Raw genomic sequence first — 16,885 nt, 5'->3', positions numbered from 1 at the left:
TAGAGAAGGAGAAAGGTCTGAAGGACAAAATGAGATGGAAAGATAGGGATCAGTGGTGGTGTTTGGTGGGAGTCCTTCCCCAGACTTATTGCCCTTATTGGTTCCTTGTGCTACATAAAAGGGGATCACAGAGAATGGGGCAAAGAGTAGGAGGCGCAGAAAGAAAGAAAAAGAAAAGAAAGTAGGTCAAACTGAGCATGCAGAGTGCAGGTTGGGGCTCACGCCAGTTCTCCTTCTCATCCATCTGTCTTTATTTCTCTTTGCCCACTTTGGGACTTCCTGCCTGTCTGTCCTCCACTCTCTCCTTGCCTGCCTATCAGCCATTTGATCTTGCATCTTCATGAGGACTGTTTGGCCGAGTGGAGCTGTCTCCTTATAAGCCAAATATGTCTATTCATATTCTAAGCTCAAATACAACAAATTACACATATACACATCTGTACAGTGTACACAATACAGAAAGTAATCCCTTCCATCCTCTTTAAAGAATAAGTCTGTTGGTGTAGTATATTTTTCTGAAGTTTTTCTCATTGTTAGCAAATCCCACAAAAAGGACCAAAGATAACACAGTGTCAGTCCATCTCTAAATATTTTCTAACCTCACTACCTTGTCTGTTGCACTCAGCACCAAGCCCATTTATTCCCAGAGTAAAATGTTTTTAAAACAGGTCACAACTTTATAGTTTCAATTTTTAAATGAGCTAAATCCCTAAAATTGCTGGCCACTGTTTTTAGCTAACATTAGTACAGCAGGAGTAAATAGTGCATTTGATGGGGACTATTATCAGCTATGGATTAATACAGTCGATGTTTGGTGTGCTAGTGTAGTAGTTTAATACTTTTGGGACAGTAATGGAGATCTATGACACAGAGGAATAAGCTATGTCTATATTTCCACACTTATTCTTTAAACTAGACTATTATAATGACACTACCTATACTAGACTATTATGCATATTTCTAGTCTAATTCTGGAACATGTTGACTGACAAAATAGACTCAAATGGGGAAAAAAATTAGAAAAAAAGAGTGAAGAAGAAAATGGAAAAAATAAGAGGGAAAACAATAGAACAAAAAATTCATGGCGTTTCCTGTCTCAAGTCTTAGCTTTTAAGAAAAAAAGTCCAACAAAGTTCCATCTAAGAGGAGACTGGACTCTCCCATACTCTAATCATCCCAGCAGCAGTGTATGCGTGCGTGCTTGATTAAGTATATATGCATACATATGCTTTCTCAACACTGCAACACTCTTCCCTCTTGTGCACATACAGTATATACAAGAATGCATACTTGTCTGTCTACATACAAATGCCTAAAGGAAAAAAACAGCATCTGTCTGAGCTTCAGCACTGAGCCAAACAAAAGACTGGAGCTTTCTTTAAAAGTACAAAATAACAAACAGCGCCTGTTTCCCAATCAATGTGAGTCAACGTTTGTACTCCATATGTTCAGGTTTTTGTTTTTCTTGTGCATAAGTTTGATTGTGGAGGGACAAGAGATAAATTTCATGCATGTAGGTTTCGGTCCATAGGTTAACATATGTGTCAGAGCATGACAGTGTTCACATCTGGATGTTTATGTATGTACGTATGTATGTATGTAAATTCAGAGGACACGTGTGAGCATGGGCACGAGCAGTTTAAGACAAGTGAGCAATCCAACATCCTGACGTGGTCCAGCAGACAACGGAAGCAATTTTGTCTCATTAGTTTCCCAATGGCTGAATAGATCAAAAACACTCACCAGATCGTCTCCTCTATCCTCTCTCCACTACTAAATCCACAGTACCCTCTCTCTCTCATCCAGACATCTCTGGTTTCATTCACAACCTCTTTTCTGTGACATCCAGCAAACATAACAATGAATGAGGTTCTTTTCCTCTGATAATGAGAACATGTCCTCTTTGTGCTAGATTTAATGGATTCTCCTCATTCTTACAAGTTTACAACTCTTTTATTTTATAAACATCAGAACTTCTAATAAAAGTTTCCAGGAACCATTGCCATTTGTAACCAAGCCCAAGTTTGCTCAAAGCTGCCGATGCACTTGTGACCTTTCACCTAGATCAGTCCACACAAATTAGCCATCCAGTCATATCAGGCAATGTTAATGGGATCTGACCCTTTCACATATAAATTATACCTTTGTAGTCAAGCCAACCACACACAGGAATCTGATATTGCAGAAAAACTTGATCAATCATCAGAGCCTGTTACTCTTTGCTCTGACGAAAGTCAGATTAAAGGAAGATAAAATACTGTAAAGGCTGAGGTGAGAAAATATTCAACTCTGTCTGAAACGTGGAGCTTTCTGGGAAAACAGTTTCCCATCAACCTTGTCCAGCTGTGGGGTTGGGAAGATGGGACCAGAGCATTGACCTGAGTGGTAGTAGGAAAAATAATGGGAAGAGAATTTGCACGGGACAAGAGGAAAAATCCCATCTCAGACTCATTAATAACAGCTGAAGTATTTATAAAACTCCCAGGAGAGCAGGTCTGGGAAGATAAGAAATGTGAAATATGAGTTGATTACATGGAAATGAAGCCATTATCATTTATACATACTTTCCTGTGACAAGGGGCCAACAAGTCAAATGAATAAAGAGAAGAAATATGTATATACACTAGCCTCTGTGTGTGAATGTGTGTGTAAGCATGTGTTTTCAAACCGGATGTCCTATCTAGACTTTATACAGCTGGAAGATTTACTCTATGCCTAAACGTAATGCTGTTACACACCTGTTGAGACTCTAATTATCCTCTGTGCGTGTTAGTGGGAGTGTGGATCGGGTATTTCTCATGGTTTGGTGACTCACTTCCCTTATGGGGACAAAAGAAAGTTTGTCAATGTAAATCGTTAATTTTAAAGGTGAAGACTTGGTTTAAAGTTCAGGCAAATTTAGGGAATTTAGAATTAGGGTACGGCTACGGATATGGGTTAGGCATGGCATGTGCTGGTCATGTTCAGGGTAAGTCTCTGAAGTCTCTGAAGTGATGGAAACAATACTTTGAGTGTGTGTGTGTGTGTGTGTGTGTGTGTGTGTGTGTGTGTGTGTGTGTGTGTGTGTGTGTGTGTGTGTGTGTGTGTGTGTGTGTGTGTGTGTGTGTGTGTGTATGTGTGTGTGCGTGTGTGTGTATGTGTGCGTGTGCGTGTGCGTTCATATAATGTTTGTGTGTGCAGACTGAGCATATGTCTGGTGGGTCTTGTGGAATTTCTGATTGTATCTCATTGTTTGTGTCCATGTGTCCCTCTGCTGATGTGGATATAAATAAATGATTCAAATGTGTGGGCCTGTTGGTTTATGCATGTGTGTGTGTGTGTGTGTGTGTGTGTGTGTGTGTGTGTGTGTGTGTGTGTGTGTGTGTGTGTGTGTGTGTGTGTGTGTGTGTGTGTGTGTGTGTGTGTGTGTGTCTACATGTGTTTGGGGGGTTTATCTTCATTACGGCCAACCATAGCAGGTTCTGTTGGCCTTATCAAAGCCATTATCAACAGGCTTGAAATCTCCCTTTTCCTTTAACCCTAATCATTCCTCGAGGAGTCTGCTCCTTTCATTTCTTTCCACACCAAAAGCAGTAACCCAAACGTGACTAAATGTTTAACACAGCACAAACACACACATTGCACACATGCACACATGCAGGGGGATAACAACTGTGGGAGAATGGCAATGGGAAAGATAAGCCCTCAGCAATCTACTAAGATCTGAAAGTCTGAAGCCTCCCGCTAACTGCTATGTATGAGAGTAACTACACAGAACACACAAGACTACATGGAAAAAACTGCATAAAATATATACGTATATATATGTACACTTGTTGAAATTATGATGTCATATCTTGTGACATCAAGCCGCTCCGCTGTCATTGTCTCTACATCTCTCACCCATTGTACTGTAAAAGCTATCTTGACTTGTACAGCTATTTTCGTCTGTTTTGAGAAACTTCCCGTCACAATACTGTCCAGCAGTGGAACAATAATGCAGACTCTATTGAATGCAGACACAGCCAGGCAAAAACACAGTCGGGCAAGTGGGCTCCAGGCTCCATCAACAACTACCACTCATGGGACATGTTACTTATTCAGTGAAGGGGAAGTCTTTGTAGTGCTTTTTTAAACTCCAGCGTGAGTTAATCAGCCCATTTTCATCAGAGCGAAATCAAAGACGCCCTTCATCACTCTCCCATGAGGCTAGTCAAGTATTGATTTTGAACAAACCAGAGCCTCTAAATTTGGCTTGGACACTGCAGAGCAATTTCCTCCACTTTTTGTTTATGAGATGGATCATCAAAATTTAGTGCCCCCATGAAATGCTGACCCTAAAAACAGCATGTAAAATGTGATGTTCTTAATTACACTTAATACATAATATGATGATTTAATTCAGAACATACAATCAACATAGCATCTGGATTAAACACATTGTTCATTATGTTAGCAGTCCAGCAAGTGAGACACATTTCAAGACAAAACACAGTGTTGCTGGGTTTTAAAACCCTGTCGGCCAGTTTCTAACTTGCAATTGATATTTGCTCCTTTGTGAGGTTCATTGTGTGTCTTGCAGCAGAAATTTCTGCATATGGAAAACACACATATGGGGTCTACATTATGAGGCAATGTCCTGCTGCATTAGTAATTTATAGACCCGCTGTAGATCAAATTTAGCAAGGCTCCAAACTGGCTGACTCAATACTAAATTGTCATTGGGAATATTTTCCACAGAGTGACCTGTGCCTGCCCCTGAGACCCACCCTCCACTAGCACAGCCATCCTGTCCCGCCATGTTCTGTCCACTCTTATCCAGAGTCAATAGAGCAGAAATAGCACAACTTCCTACAATTCCAGCAAAATGCTCTTGACGTCAATGCCTGCTGGGGGGCAAAATTTCTCCACGGAGATTACTGATTTATTTGGGCTGGACTGGGCTGCAGGATGGGAACAGGACTGACCACAGAGGCTGTATAGATTCACTGAGACAGACTGGACTGAGCAGTGTTGGAGCAGAGGTTTAACTAGCCAAAGCTCTGTGGACACACATTAGCACCACTCCTTGTTACTGTACATGCATGTTCAGTGTTGCATATACAGTGAGTGCAGTATATATGCATGCACATACACAACAGAAACAAGCATGACACACATACAGCTGTTGCACAATGCAAAAGTAATCATAGTATGGATGGTGAAAATGTTCCTTACTCTACTACAGTAATGCTAACTCTGACTAAAGTCAGTAAACCTCAGGCACGTGCACACACACTCCAGACATACGCTAACACACACTGGGGTTTCCCATGACTCCGTCCCACATACCCAGTTCACTCATATTGGTTGACTTTCACCGCCTTCATAATCACACTTCATCGTCTTCTCACTGAATCACAAAGTGAATCTACTGACTCATGGCCTCACTCACACAAATTCTCAAACCACAATACAAAACAGAGCTGTAACAGCACCAAAGGTTACGCAAGTGGCCCTTCATCCATTTTAAGGCCAAACCCAATATTTTAAAAATGTACTCGTCATGCATCCAAATTATTGAATATCTCAGAGAATATTAAGCTTTTTTGGAGGGTAGCATGTTGTAAACAATTCTACTGAACATTTTTTTGTCAAATTGAGGGGAAATTACTATTTACCAAGATACAGAAAAAGATTAAGCAACTAAAGCAGCTGAATAAAAAAAATAAAGAATTGTTGACGTTGAATTTTTATATCCATTACATGCTGGTCAATTTCACATCTAGTCACGGCTATGAGTCTCAATTAATCATGCAGTTAATGTTTAAAGTTTAGTCCATCCCCCTTCTCTCTCTAAGGGATATTTGGCACTAAAACACACACACAAATAAAGCGTTTCCCTTGTGACTACCCACAGGTCCAGCAGTCTCCCCCTATCCTCCAGCAAAGTGTTTGTATTTGCCTCCACCAGGCTTTGTGTACACAGCTGGGGAGTCATTTTCATTTTCACCCTGGCCCTGCCTTCTTCCTCCCCTCCATCTTTCTCTTTCTCCCTCTCTCCCTCTGCTTCCCTACCTTGCTCCACTCCTCATCAGGAAATGTCCATGACCACTACACAAAGAAAGTCTATTCTGTCAGTCCTGTGGGGATGAGGGGGGAGGGGGAGCATTTATTGCCAGATGTCTTTAAAGCTCCCTCTGACAGACTCAACCCCCTAAATGTTGTATTTTCCAAGAAAACGAGACCCTGGAGTTTCATGGAGAAATGAGATAAGGGATGATGGCTAGAAAAGTTATAGAATTTGATGAAGTTGTAGCCAAAGTTATAGGGAGGAAAACAGGAGAGCAGCACAGAAGAACACTGGAGAAACAAAGATGAGGAAGAATGGGAGGCAGGGTAAGTGCATAGGTAGGAATAAGAAATGCGGAAGAAATGCGGAGATGAATGAGATAGTAAAATTACAGCCCATGCACTTTCCTCTTCCTCAATGCAGGTCACAGCAGGAGGGGAGGAAAAGAGGCAGAAGGTAAAGGTCAACGAAAGGTAATGTAGAGGGTCTATACGTTTAAGATTATTCTCCTACTCTGAAAGGTGAATTGAGGTGAGCAGAAATTAAGTGCAGCCATCAAATCATACTTTTTTTTCATCTGTCAGGAGACTGCACCCCCCACTCCCAACACCCTGCCATCACTTCCCACCACACACATACCAGAGGCTTCTGTTCAAGGCTCAGGAGACGAACACCCACTGCCTGTCTGAGCTAACTGTATGAAGTCATCAGCGTTAGAGGAGCCTGAAAGCTCACCAAGCACTGAACTAATGAATTAAAAAAGCAAGTCTGGGATGATAGGAACACCAATCATGACCACATGGCAACATCAATGCCTTCCTGGTTCAATATTTCCCTCAACACTTGTGTATGCGTGGGCAGGGAATGCATTGATAAAAAAAAAGGCAGGATCCCACCATGGTCTGCCACTCCTCCAAAACCTTTGAGTGCAAAACGTGATTAAGGCTATTTTGTAGTCTGTAAACAATCAGATTCCATTCAAAGAAGACTTTAAGAAAATCTGAGCTATTTTCATACAGTGGTAGTGTCCATTATCATGCAAGATGACTCAGGGGTCATCTTGCATTGCTGTGTGCTTCACCTGTCTTTTTGTTCACCCTGCAGGTGGATCATAAGGTAACCTGGAACACCTGGGAGCCTCTTGTTTAAGCCTAGTTGCAGTGCTTCTCTCTGTCTGCCACATGTTAACTGCTGCAGCTCTCTTTCTCCTGCAGACACCCATTTGTTTGGTTTAGTTTGCTATTTTAAGTTATTTTTATGCCTTTGTTTTTCACCTTACAAGACACACACATCTTAAACTCATGCACACCATACACTACTGATGTTACTGATATCCACAACCCATGCTTTACCTCTAGTTGTTTATTCAGGATTTAATAAGATATATTTTGTTTAAACGTTATCATGGTGTGCTCGTTGTTGTGGCAGGGTCATAACAAATTTGGTGGATTGTCAATTTAGATGGTTTTGTTAAAAGGTTTGGTTGTACATTGGGTAGCAATTGGGTGCATTGCACAGTTTATTAGGTGATTTGGTCCAGCTGCAGGCTGGTTTTGGCTGTGTACTTTGTTTACCAAAGCAGATCTGATAAGTCTCTGGTTTCTGGGGGTTTTTTTGTTTTGTTTTTTTGGAGATGGGTTTTTTCCCCCTCTGGAAGCATTAGTTTCTGATCTGGTGTGGGATCGTTGTGTACCATTTAGAAAGTATGTTTTACTGTCCTGATTCACTAGAGACAGTGTTTTCCCCGTTTGGCCCTTTTTGGGGGGTTTCTTTGTTTGGTTTTCTTGTTTTGTTTTGGTTTGGGGTTTTTTTGTAAAGTGGTGAAATGTGGTTGATATCATTTGTTTTCAGACAGCTGTCTCTGGGGCACATGCATGATTTTGTGGGTTTGCCTGCTTGCAGGTCGCTTTACAAGTCAGCTGGTTTTCAGTGCTTCAATACCTGCCGCAAGCCACATGAAGATTAGGGGAGAGTTTTTAGTAAGGTTTTTGGTTAGGCAGTTAGGGGGAAAGTGATTGTTTGGAAGTAAATCAATATCAGTAGTTTGTAATTATGGCTTCTTTGTCTGGGTTTCTTGATTTGCCTATGGTGACATTTGTAAATGGCTGTACAAAAGGAGCAGCTAGTGCAAATAGCTGACCATCATGGCATTTTTGTTGTAGGGAAAAAGTGTAAGGATGATATTAGAAATTAGATTTGTTATCTTTGTTTGAGTTACATTGAAGAAAAGTGAGTTGTGTCCGGTTGTGGCGGAGTCAGTGCCCCTGCCAATATATGTGTCAGCTGCTGGTTTGATTTCGGGCAAAGGAAAGAGTTGTAAGCTATGCAGTTTGAGCAAGAAAAGTTATGGTTAAATGTGGACATGAACTAAAAGGAGGACAGTGAGAATCAGCTTGAGTTGGTGAAACTGGAGAACCAACTTGCGTTTTAGAAGCAATTTGAGTTTTAGAAAATTCAGCAAAAAAAATAATTTAAATTAATCAGAGTGGGCAAACTTTCTTCCATGGGGTTAAGCATGAAGGATACTGCTTCTAATGGCTCTGAACCAGGTGCTGTTAATGTGGTGGCTCACTTGCGTATGGTACTAAAATGCAATGAGCTACACCCTGATCACCCTTTTTACTCTTTTTGAATGTGTTTCAGATGCAAAAAATTGGCCAGATTCAGACAGCGTACTGGTGCTTCAGTGCATTGTCATCTGGAAAGCTCAGGAGGCGTATCCAGCTTAATGTGCTGGGGATGAGTTGGATTGTGATACGGTGAAATCAGCTGTATTAAAAGCGTGCAAGTTGCTCCCTGAAACATATCCCCAGAAATTCAGGAATAGAATAAAGGGCGATAAGCAGCTGCGAAAGTTGACATTCTTTGTGAGCTGATTGTGCTAGAACAGTTAAGAAATGCTATCCCTCAATGCTTTGGTTAAGGGTTAGGGCCAACCTTAATAAGCACCATTAGCCATCACCACTCCATTCTGCTCTATAGTTTTGGAAACAAGACCAGCATGTGTGGAGAAGTGCTGGTTCAAGTTTTAAGTCATTCATCACTGAGGCTGTGGTGTCATTGGTTGGTATTGATAAAATAAGGTGGCACAGGTGCTAACCACTCACTGTGGAGTCAGTGCTTTTTCACAGCTACAGAAATAGGGTATTTTGTACAGATGAAGGGTATGGCGCTTGATTAAATTCCTGCGCTGTGCCATTATATTGTGCTGGATTGTAAGTTGGTTCCTCGACAGGAACAATGCCCTGTTGCCACTTAATGATGTGGTGATTTTGGGCAACGGCCTGGCTGGCAGGGGCTGTGGGGGCCAATGTGCCGCCATCTCCTGTGGTTAATTCCAAGCCGCAAGCATCTGGGAAGCTGGATGAGAGAAGTCTGGAATTGCCAGGGGTTTTTCCAGTTTGTGCCATGACGCATGTACAGAGCCGTAAAGTCCCGACTCCTGACCCACCTGTTTGGGGTGCAGTAAAGGTATGGTGCCGGCACACCATATGGTTTAACTGACTGATCTTCCTCCATCTGTTTTGGCTGAAGAATTGGGTGAAGAGTCAGAAGGCTGATCCATCTATGTCTGCTTTGTAGGATGAGGCTTAGCCAGTTGAAAAATAAACAGACGTTGTTCATGGTTACTTTGTTCAGAGAAACCTACTGGTGACAAAGTGGGTTCCCTGTGATGGTGACTTTGTTGGTGAAGCAATTTAGTAAATTCGGAGACGTTGTTTTGAAATGTCTTGGGATCAGAACGTGTCTGTCAACTTACAGGGAAGCCAAACCAGAACATTAAGCCTGGTGCCAGTTCAAGCATTTGGTAAGCCTTCAAACCATTTGATCATAGACTGTGTGGGCCCTCTCCCTCACTGTGAGGCTGAAAGCATATATTTGTTGACTGTGGTGTGTCAGAGCACAAGGTATCCTGCTGCTTTTTGTACAATAACTATAAAGTCTGTAGTGAAGATGCAAACCCTGTTCATTTATATTTTGGCATTCTTTAAGTTGTACAGAGAAGTCAAGGTTTTAATTTCACTTCTTGCATGTTTTAAGAGCAGAACACACATACCAAGGACAGAGTCAAGGTGTGTTGGAGCAGATTCACCAGATGCTGTAATCTCTGTTGATTGCCTACTGTATATAGATGGACTGAGACTGGAAAGATGGTTGGCCATGGTGGGTAATATAGGAGAGCATGGGTTCAGCCCAGACGGCCTCTTGTTTGGTCACACTGTGCACATACCATTTGCAGTTTTACAAGCAGATTGGAAAGAGGCTGACCTGCCTATAAATCTTTAAGATTATTTGTATGGGTTTAGGAAGCGCCTTTACGCAGCAGGTGAGTTAGTAAAATAAGTGAGAAATTGGCAAATGTACAATCAAAAATAAGAGAACTTCATGATCACAGAGCATCGTAACTTTAGTCCTGGAGATCAGGTTTTTCAGATTTAGGTTTCTTTAATTTGGGGTCTCTGTTTCAGGTAAAACATTTGTGGGTCCTTACTCTATTGTGAATGAACTGTCTCAACAGAATTATGTCACTGCAACTCCTGACTGAAGAAAAGCTACTCATCTGTGTCATATAAATTTGTTGAAGCCATATTACTCCTGTGCTGTGACTGAGGCTACTGAACTGCATGTAGGGGCTTCTGGGAAAAGCCTGATTCTTCTTCGCTGTTGCACATGGAGAACTTAAAGATCAAGTGGTTCCTGCAAGGTTTGTAAGTAAACTTGATTTGTTGAAAGGGTATTGGCAGGTCCGATTTTGTGCACAAGCATGTGAAATCTCAGCTTTCATTACTCTGTCTGGGCTGTATGAGTATATAGTCATGAGTTTCGGGCTTAGGAATGCGCTGGCAACGTTCCAATGTCTAAACATGGTTGTCTCAGGGTTGGAGGGGTGCATGGTCTGTTTGGACGGCGATTAACAGTGACAGGGCTCTGTTTGATCACTTGGCTGAGACGCATCTCACTGTCAATCAGGCATGTATGAGTTTGCCAAGACGACAGTGACGTATCTTGGCAGAGTGGTCGAGCAGGGTCAGGTGCGTCCTGTGTGTGAAAAAGTGCGGGCAGTGGAGGAATTAGCTTCTCCCGACCACTAAGAAAGATCTGATCTGCTTTCTGGGCCTTGGTGGCTATTACTGTGGTTTTTGCAGGAACTTTTCCACCATGGTTGCACCGTTAACTGACCTGCTTAAAAGTATGGCCAAATTTGTGTGTCATGGGGAATTTCAGAATTTCAAAACCATGTTGCTGTGTTCAGCCCCGGTTCTGGCTGTACGACATCTGGATTATCCTTTCAAGCACCACGTAGACCAGCAATGTGGGTTATGGCGTAGTTTTGTTGCAGGAAGGTGAGGATGGCATTGATAGATCTGTTTGCAACTCAAGGAAATTCAATACCTATCAGCTTAACTACACTGTGATCAAGAGGGAGGCTGTCACTCTGATTTAGGCCTTACAATATATTGAGATTTACACTGGCACAGGGGGTAGGCCAGTGGTGGTTTATACAGACCACAAGCCCTTGACCTTCTTGAACTCGTTGTGTTGTCCTAACGAGAGGCTGACGCACTGGTCTCTGTTGCTCCAGGGTCCTGTTCCATAAAGCAGGATTACCAAATAGGCCAGGCTTATTTCGTTAGTCTGGCTCCTTTTTCAGCAGATCCGGTTCCATAAAGCAATCCCAGCATAGCTCAAGCTCAGTTACCACGGCAACTTATGCTGGCAAACTAACCTGGTCCCGATCAGGCTAAATGGCCGTCCACACTGAGAACAATAACTATGACGATAACTATAAATGTAGTTTTAAATGTTGTTCTAATTTGAGCGGATGGTGGAGTCCATGCCACAACTACAATGTTAACAACAGAGGAGAATGATATCGTTGGAAATCACTTTCAGAGCGATTTGATGAACGATAAAAACGCTGACTGTCAATTAAAATTCTTATTTATTTATTTTAATGCGACTTTGCTCCTCTCTCACCACGGTCTGACGCGCTGTAAATGAAGCAGGATGACAGAGGTGATTTCTTTAGATAGGTGTTTATTATTACAAAGATTCTGGAACTTTGTTCTCTATTATAATGTAAAAAAAACAAAGTTAGCAGATCTTTGTAAGCGTATCTGTGCTCATACTGTGTGTCACTGCTGCAGCGGTGCACTTTTACACACTGAACTTTAACATCTGCTGCGGGTCAGTTTGGTCTGTAAATACTGAAACATCACAGCAACTAGTGTCTGAAATACTTCTTATCAAAACATTGAATCAGCACCCACCTCTGAACTCTTCTGCTTTTCTTTTTATGTCTCCGTACAACATACTACAGCAGTAACAGCTCATCAATAATTAGCTGCAGACACAGCTGGAGCGCGCAGTGCGTGCTTGACACCGCTGTTTACAGGACATTATCGTTCTCAGTGTGGACGCCCACATCGTCAGGCTTAGCTTGAGTTGCTGCTTAGCCATGACACTGACCTGAAAGAAAAAATTATGTACTATATATATACTAATATGTAAAGGCCAGGATATAAAAATGAATATATAGTGGGAGAAATAAATATTGAACGCGTAAACATTTTTTTCAGTAAATATATTTCCAATGAGGATACCAGACTTACCAGACTTTGGTATTAACTCAAGAAATCCACACATATAAAGAAATCAAAACATTAAAGCCCATAAATAAAGTTATGTGTAATAAAGTGGAATGACACAGGAAAAAAGTATTTAACACACTAAGAAAAAGCAGTACACCAAGGCAAGGAACCAGCTGAAATCTGTAAGTAGTTAGACAGCAATTCTACCTCTCTCTGTGCAAGTTAATATTAGCTGGGTTAGTACATATTGATGAGCTATAAAAAGGTTTCTTTGTTACCAAGGTGAAACTTCTCACGATGGGTAAAAGCAAAGAGTTTCCCCAAGACCTTCGCAGCAGGTACAACTGATCAAGAGAAAACAATAGGCAATGCACTCCACCGCCATGGCCTCTATGCGTGCTCACCCTGTAAGACTCCATTACTGAGGAAAAGGCATGTTGAAGCTCATTTAACCATCACACACTGTTCATATTCAGACCATCCAGAGTATCCCTTCATAATTAATCTCTGCCAAATTTCTGCAAACAAATTATTCATGAATATGTCATCATCAGTCACAAGCTTTCAGAGAGCTGAGAGAGTTTATAATCCATTTTTATACACTTAGTGAACATTAATTGTATTAAATGTGAAAAATGTAGCAGTATTTTTTTTTAATGTTTTAAAAAATATGGGCCAAAAACTGCATTTGTGTTTATTCTGGGTCATTTGGAGGAGTCATCAAATGTCAGGATACATTTTAAAAAGTTTTAAGGGTGTGTTTACAGCTTTCAAATGTAAAACTGGGTCAATTTTAACCCTGAACAGTATGTAAGGGTTAAAGCAACATTTGGACAAGCCTATGAAATACTGGGAACATCACATCACAGCATCTTGAAGCTTTCATTACAAACAAAGGATTCGCCACTAAGTATTTATAAAATTTCAGTTAGCGTGTTCAATACTTTTTTCTTGTGTCATTCCACTTTATTGCACATAACTTTATTTATGGACTTTAATGTTTTGATTTCTTTATATCTGTGGATTTTCTTGAGTTAATACCAAAGTCTGGTGAAAATGTTCATGTGAATATCCTCTTTGGAAATATATATATATATTATTATATATTTACTGAAATAAATGTTGACACGTTCAATACTTATTTCTCCCACTGTATACACACACATAACCCACATATGTGTTCATGATATTTCACATTGAGACATTGAGGCATATGCTTAGTGAATCTAAATTACCCTGACAGAATAATAGCCTCATAAATATTGAACAGATATTGGTTACTGATTAGTACATTTAAAATAATGTCTAAAAAGTAAATGAATGGCGTGCACACGCAATTTGCCCGGATACTTTAGTCTGTCTTGAATTAGTCTGATCATGCGAACGTGGATCTGCCTTTATGGAACCGCTTTAGCCGGATCTCATTTGTTAGGCTCATTCAAGTCAGGTGTTCGACAATAAGCCCAGCTTTTCTGAGCATGCTTTATGGAACGGACCCCAGGTATACTGGTTGGATATCAGACATAGATAATATTTTAGCAGATGCTTTGGCCCTTACCACAGTGCATTAATTTAGTCCAAATGTAGGGTTTCAGTCAGTGCCTGGTTCTGCTCTGTGCTTAATTTGCTTCCTGGATCCAGTTTCTGAGGTGTGTGGAGGGTGATGAGGCAGTGCGGGTAATGTAGAGATTTCCTGGTATGGGTAGATGTCGCTCACTATTGCATTATTGTGTACATTTCAAAATAATGTTTGTAGTGATCCTGTTCGAACCCTGTCTTGGGGGGCAGGGGATAAGTCATCTTGAATTGCTGTGTGTCTGTCTGTCTTTTTGTTACTTTAAGTTACTTAAGCTTAGCTGCAGTGCATCTCTCTCTCTGTCTACCACTCCTCCACGCAGCAGCTGCTGAAGCTCTCTCTGCCTTTCCCCTTCAGGTATCTGTTTTTTTGGTTTAGTATGCTATTTGAAGATATTCCTTTGCCTTTGTTTCGCAGTTTACAACAAACACAAAAATCTTATACTCGTGCACACCATACACCACTGACGTTACTGATATCCACATCCCATGCTTTTCCTTTAGTTCTTTAATTTGATTTAATTTGTGGCCTAAGAGCCGGGTCATAACATAACATTTTAAATACCAAGTTATTTACTGAGTTTCAAACAGGACAAGGGACACAGTCACACAGGTTGTAAAAACAACCACATTTTAGCCAAATTTAGCAATTATCATATAGACCACAGATTTTGAGGTGAAACGAAAAGTGACTTTCCCACAAAGGTATGGCAAAATAGCTGAGTTTAGTCACCTGACGCTTTATATTTCCCTATGACCCTTTATATAAACCCTTTTAAGTTGTCTCTGTATCCTCAAATCTCGTCTGTGAAATTGGTGAGTATAACATTGTTTTAACTGATAAGACAAATTATTGCCATACTTATCTAAATAAAAACATTGTAATTTCCCTGTACATTGTTGCTGCACCCTCCAGTTTCCCTACTAAAGTACCAAACACCAACAAGCCTTTCATATCAATACAAACTGAGCTGAAAAAACACAGCAAAACATACTGCATTAACATAAGAAAAAGGATGAGCTCTCACCTCTCTCGCACTGCGGGCCAGTGAAACCATAGACGCAGGCACATCTGTTGGGTCCAATGCAGCGCCCACCGTTCTGGCAACCATTCTCACACACAGCTACAGGAGACAAACAGAAAGTCATTCACACAAAATTACACACTTCACTGAGCACACAAATCACATTTGCATTCTTTCTTTTTCCCTCTCATAAACAGACATCTTTCATTAAGCCTCAAATGACTTCACCTTCCAGTCACATGAATCATAAACACATACACACATTAGTTTTTTGTTTTTTATTGCAAACATATGTGAGGAATTCTGCTGGTGATATTAATCGTTTGACAATAGCATCAACTCTCTTCACTAAATTAACCCTGATCCAAACTTTAAACAACTATAGTACCACTCTTTTTAAACAGTCCGACCTCACAGTATTTGGGCTAGAAATGGAAAAATATATGACATGACAGATTAAAGGGATGTTGGTATGTTCCAGTGCATTGTGTTTCTTATTATACATGCAAGCTGAACCAATAATGACCCCTGTGCCATTATTGGTCCTTAAAACTACAGTGTACTATAGCAGTCCACACACACATTCAAACCCAGGTGTGCTGACTCAGCAGCAACTTGCACTTACGCTGTCCACAGTGGTTGCCTGTGTAGCCCTTCGTGCAGGAGCAAGAGTCCTCTGCGCAGGAGCCTCCATTCATACACCTGACGTTACAGGACTGAACTGTAGAGGAGGGAAACAAAAGAGACAGAAATAAGGGTGATGGCCTTCACGTCCCATGTTACATCAAAAAACCCAAGCTCTTACATTACAGCAAAATAAATAAAATGATGAAAGTTAACGTTAATAATAGCTTTAAATAAATCACTCCTTCATTGGAAAGGTTTAGTTTTAATCGATAGACTGGTAGCTTCATTATGCTATTACCCAATCTACAAGCACTTAAAGAGTTGTTTCCAAACTGAACGTTTAATAAGTATGGTCACTTTAACACATTAAAAGGGTTTTTCCACTTCAATTGACTTTGCACAACGCTGGTGTTTCTTTGGAAGCTTTAGATCAACAGACAAGGTTCAAAGGCCCTCTGGCCCCGAAACCAAAGCTAATCAAGCAGACTGGGGGTAGGCAATAAGTCGAGCCAGCTGTATGCTACAGTCAGTCAGGAATTTGCTGAAAAGCAGAGAGAAGCTGGGTGAGGGGACTGAGAAAGAGGGAGAAATAGAATTTAGGCACAATTGAAAAAAATCTAACATAACAGGATGTACAGAGGGGCAAATGTAAGAGGGAGCGAGGGAACAACGTTGAATAGCGAGACCATTGGTGGTAGTATAGTTATTAACATATGAAGCGAGACTCTCCTGGCTGGCAGATTGCTATGCCAGAGTGTGAGATCTTCAATCTGACAGTTTCAAACATGTTGCCGCAGCTTTCATGAGGAAAACTAATTGGTGTTCCTGGCAGGCAGGCAGGCAGTTCTCAGCTGAGGCAGCCTTTTATCAAACACAAGAGTGGAGAAGACACCTACAGCGCTGGATCTCGGTAGACTGTATTCTCTTACTGTTTCCTTGCATCCTCATTTTACTTTCATTCAGGCTCAAGAGGATATTTTATTGTCCTTTAGTCTCCCTGTGCTTTTATTTTTCTTCCTTCCTCCTCTTCTCCC

General features: G+C 41.0%; 1 protein-coding gene across 1 annotated transcript in view; it reads right to left on the bottom strand.

The window, feature by feature from the left end:
* fbn2b (fibrillin 2b) overlaps positions 1-16,885 on the bottom strand; it is a 70,138-nt gene that overhangs the window by 39,820 nt on the left and 13,433 nt on the right. Inside the window, exons 4-5 of the mRNA XM_062423929.1 lie at positions 15,850-15,945; positions 15,228-15,323 (exon numbers count right to left, since the gene is read on the bottom strand). Of these exons, the coding sequence (XP_062279913.1) occupies positions 15,228-15,323; positions 15,850-15,945 (192 nt within the window). The remainder of the gene's footprint in view (positions 1-15,227; positions 15,324-15,849; positions 15,946-16,885) is intronic.

Source organism: Scomber scombrus, chromosome 8 (genome assembly GCF_963691925.1).
Source record: "Scomber scombrus chromosome 8, fScoSco1.1, whole genome shotgun sequence".
Lineage (NCBI taxonomy): Eukaryota > Metazoa > Chordata > Actinopteri > Scombriformes > Scombridae > Scomber > Scomber scombrus.
This window is presented reverse-complemented; position numbering and strand designations above follow the sequence as displayed.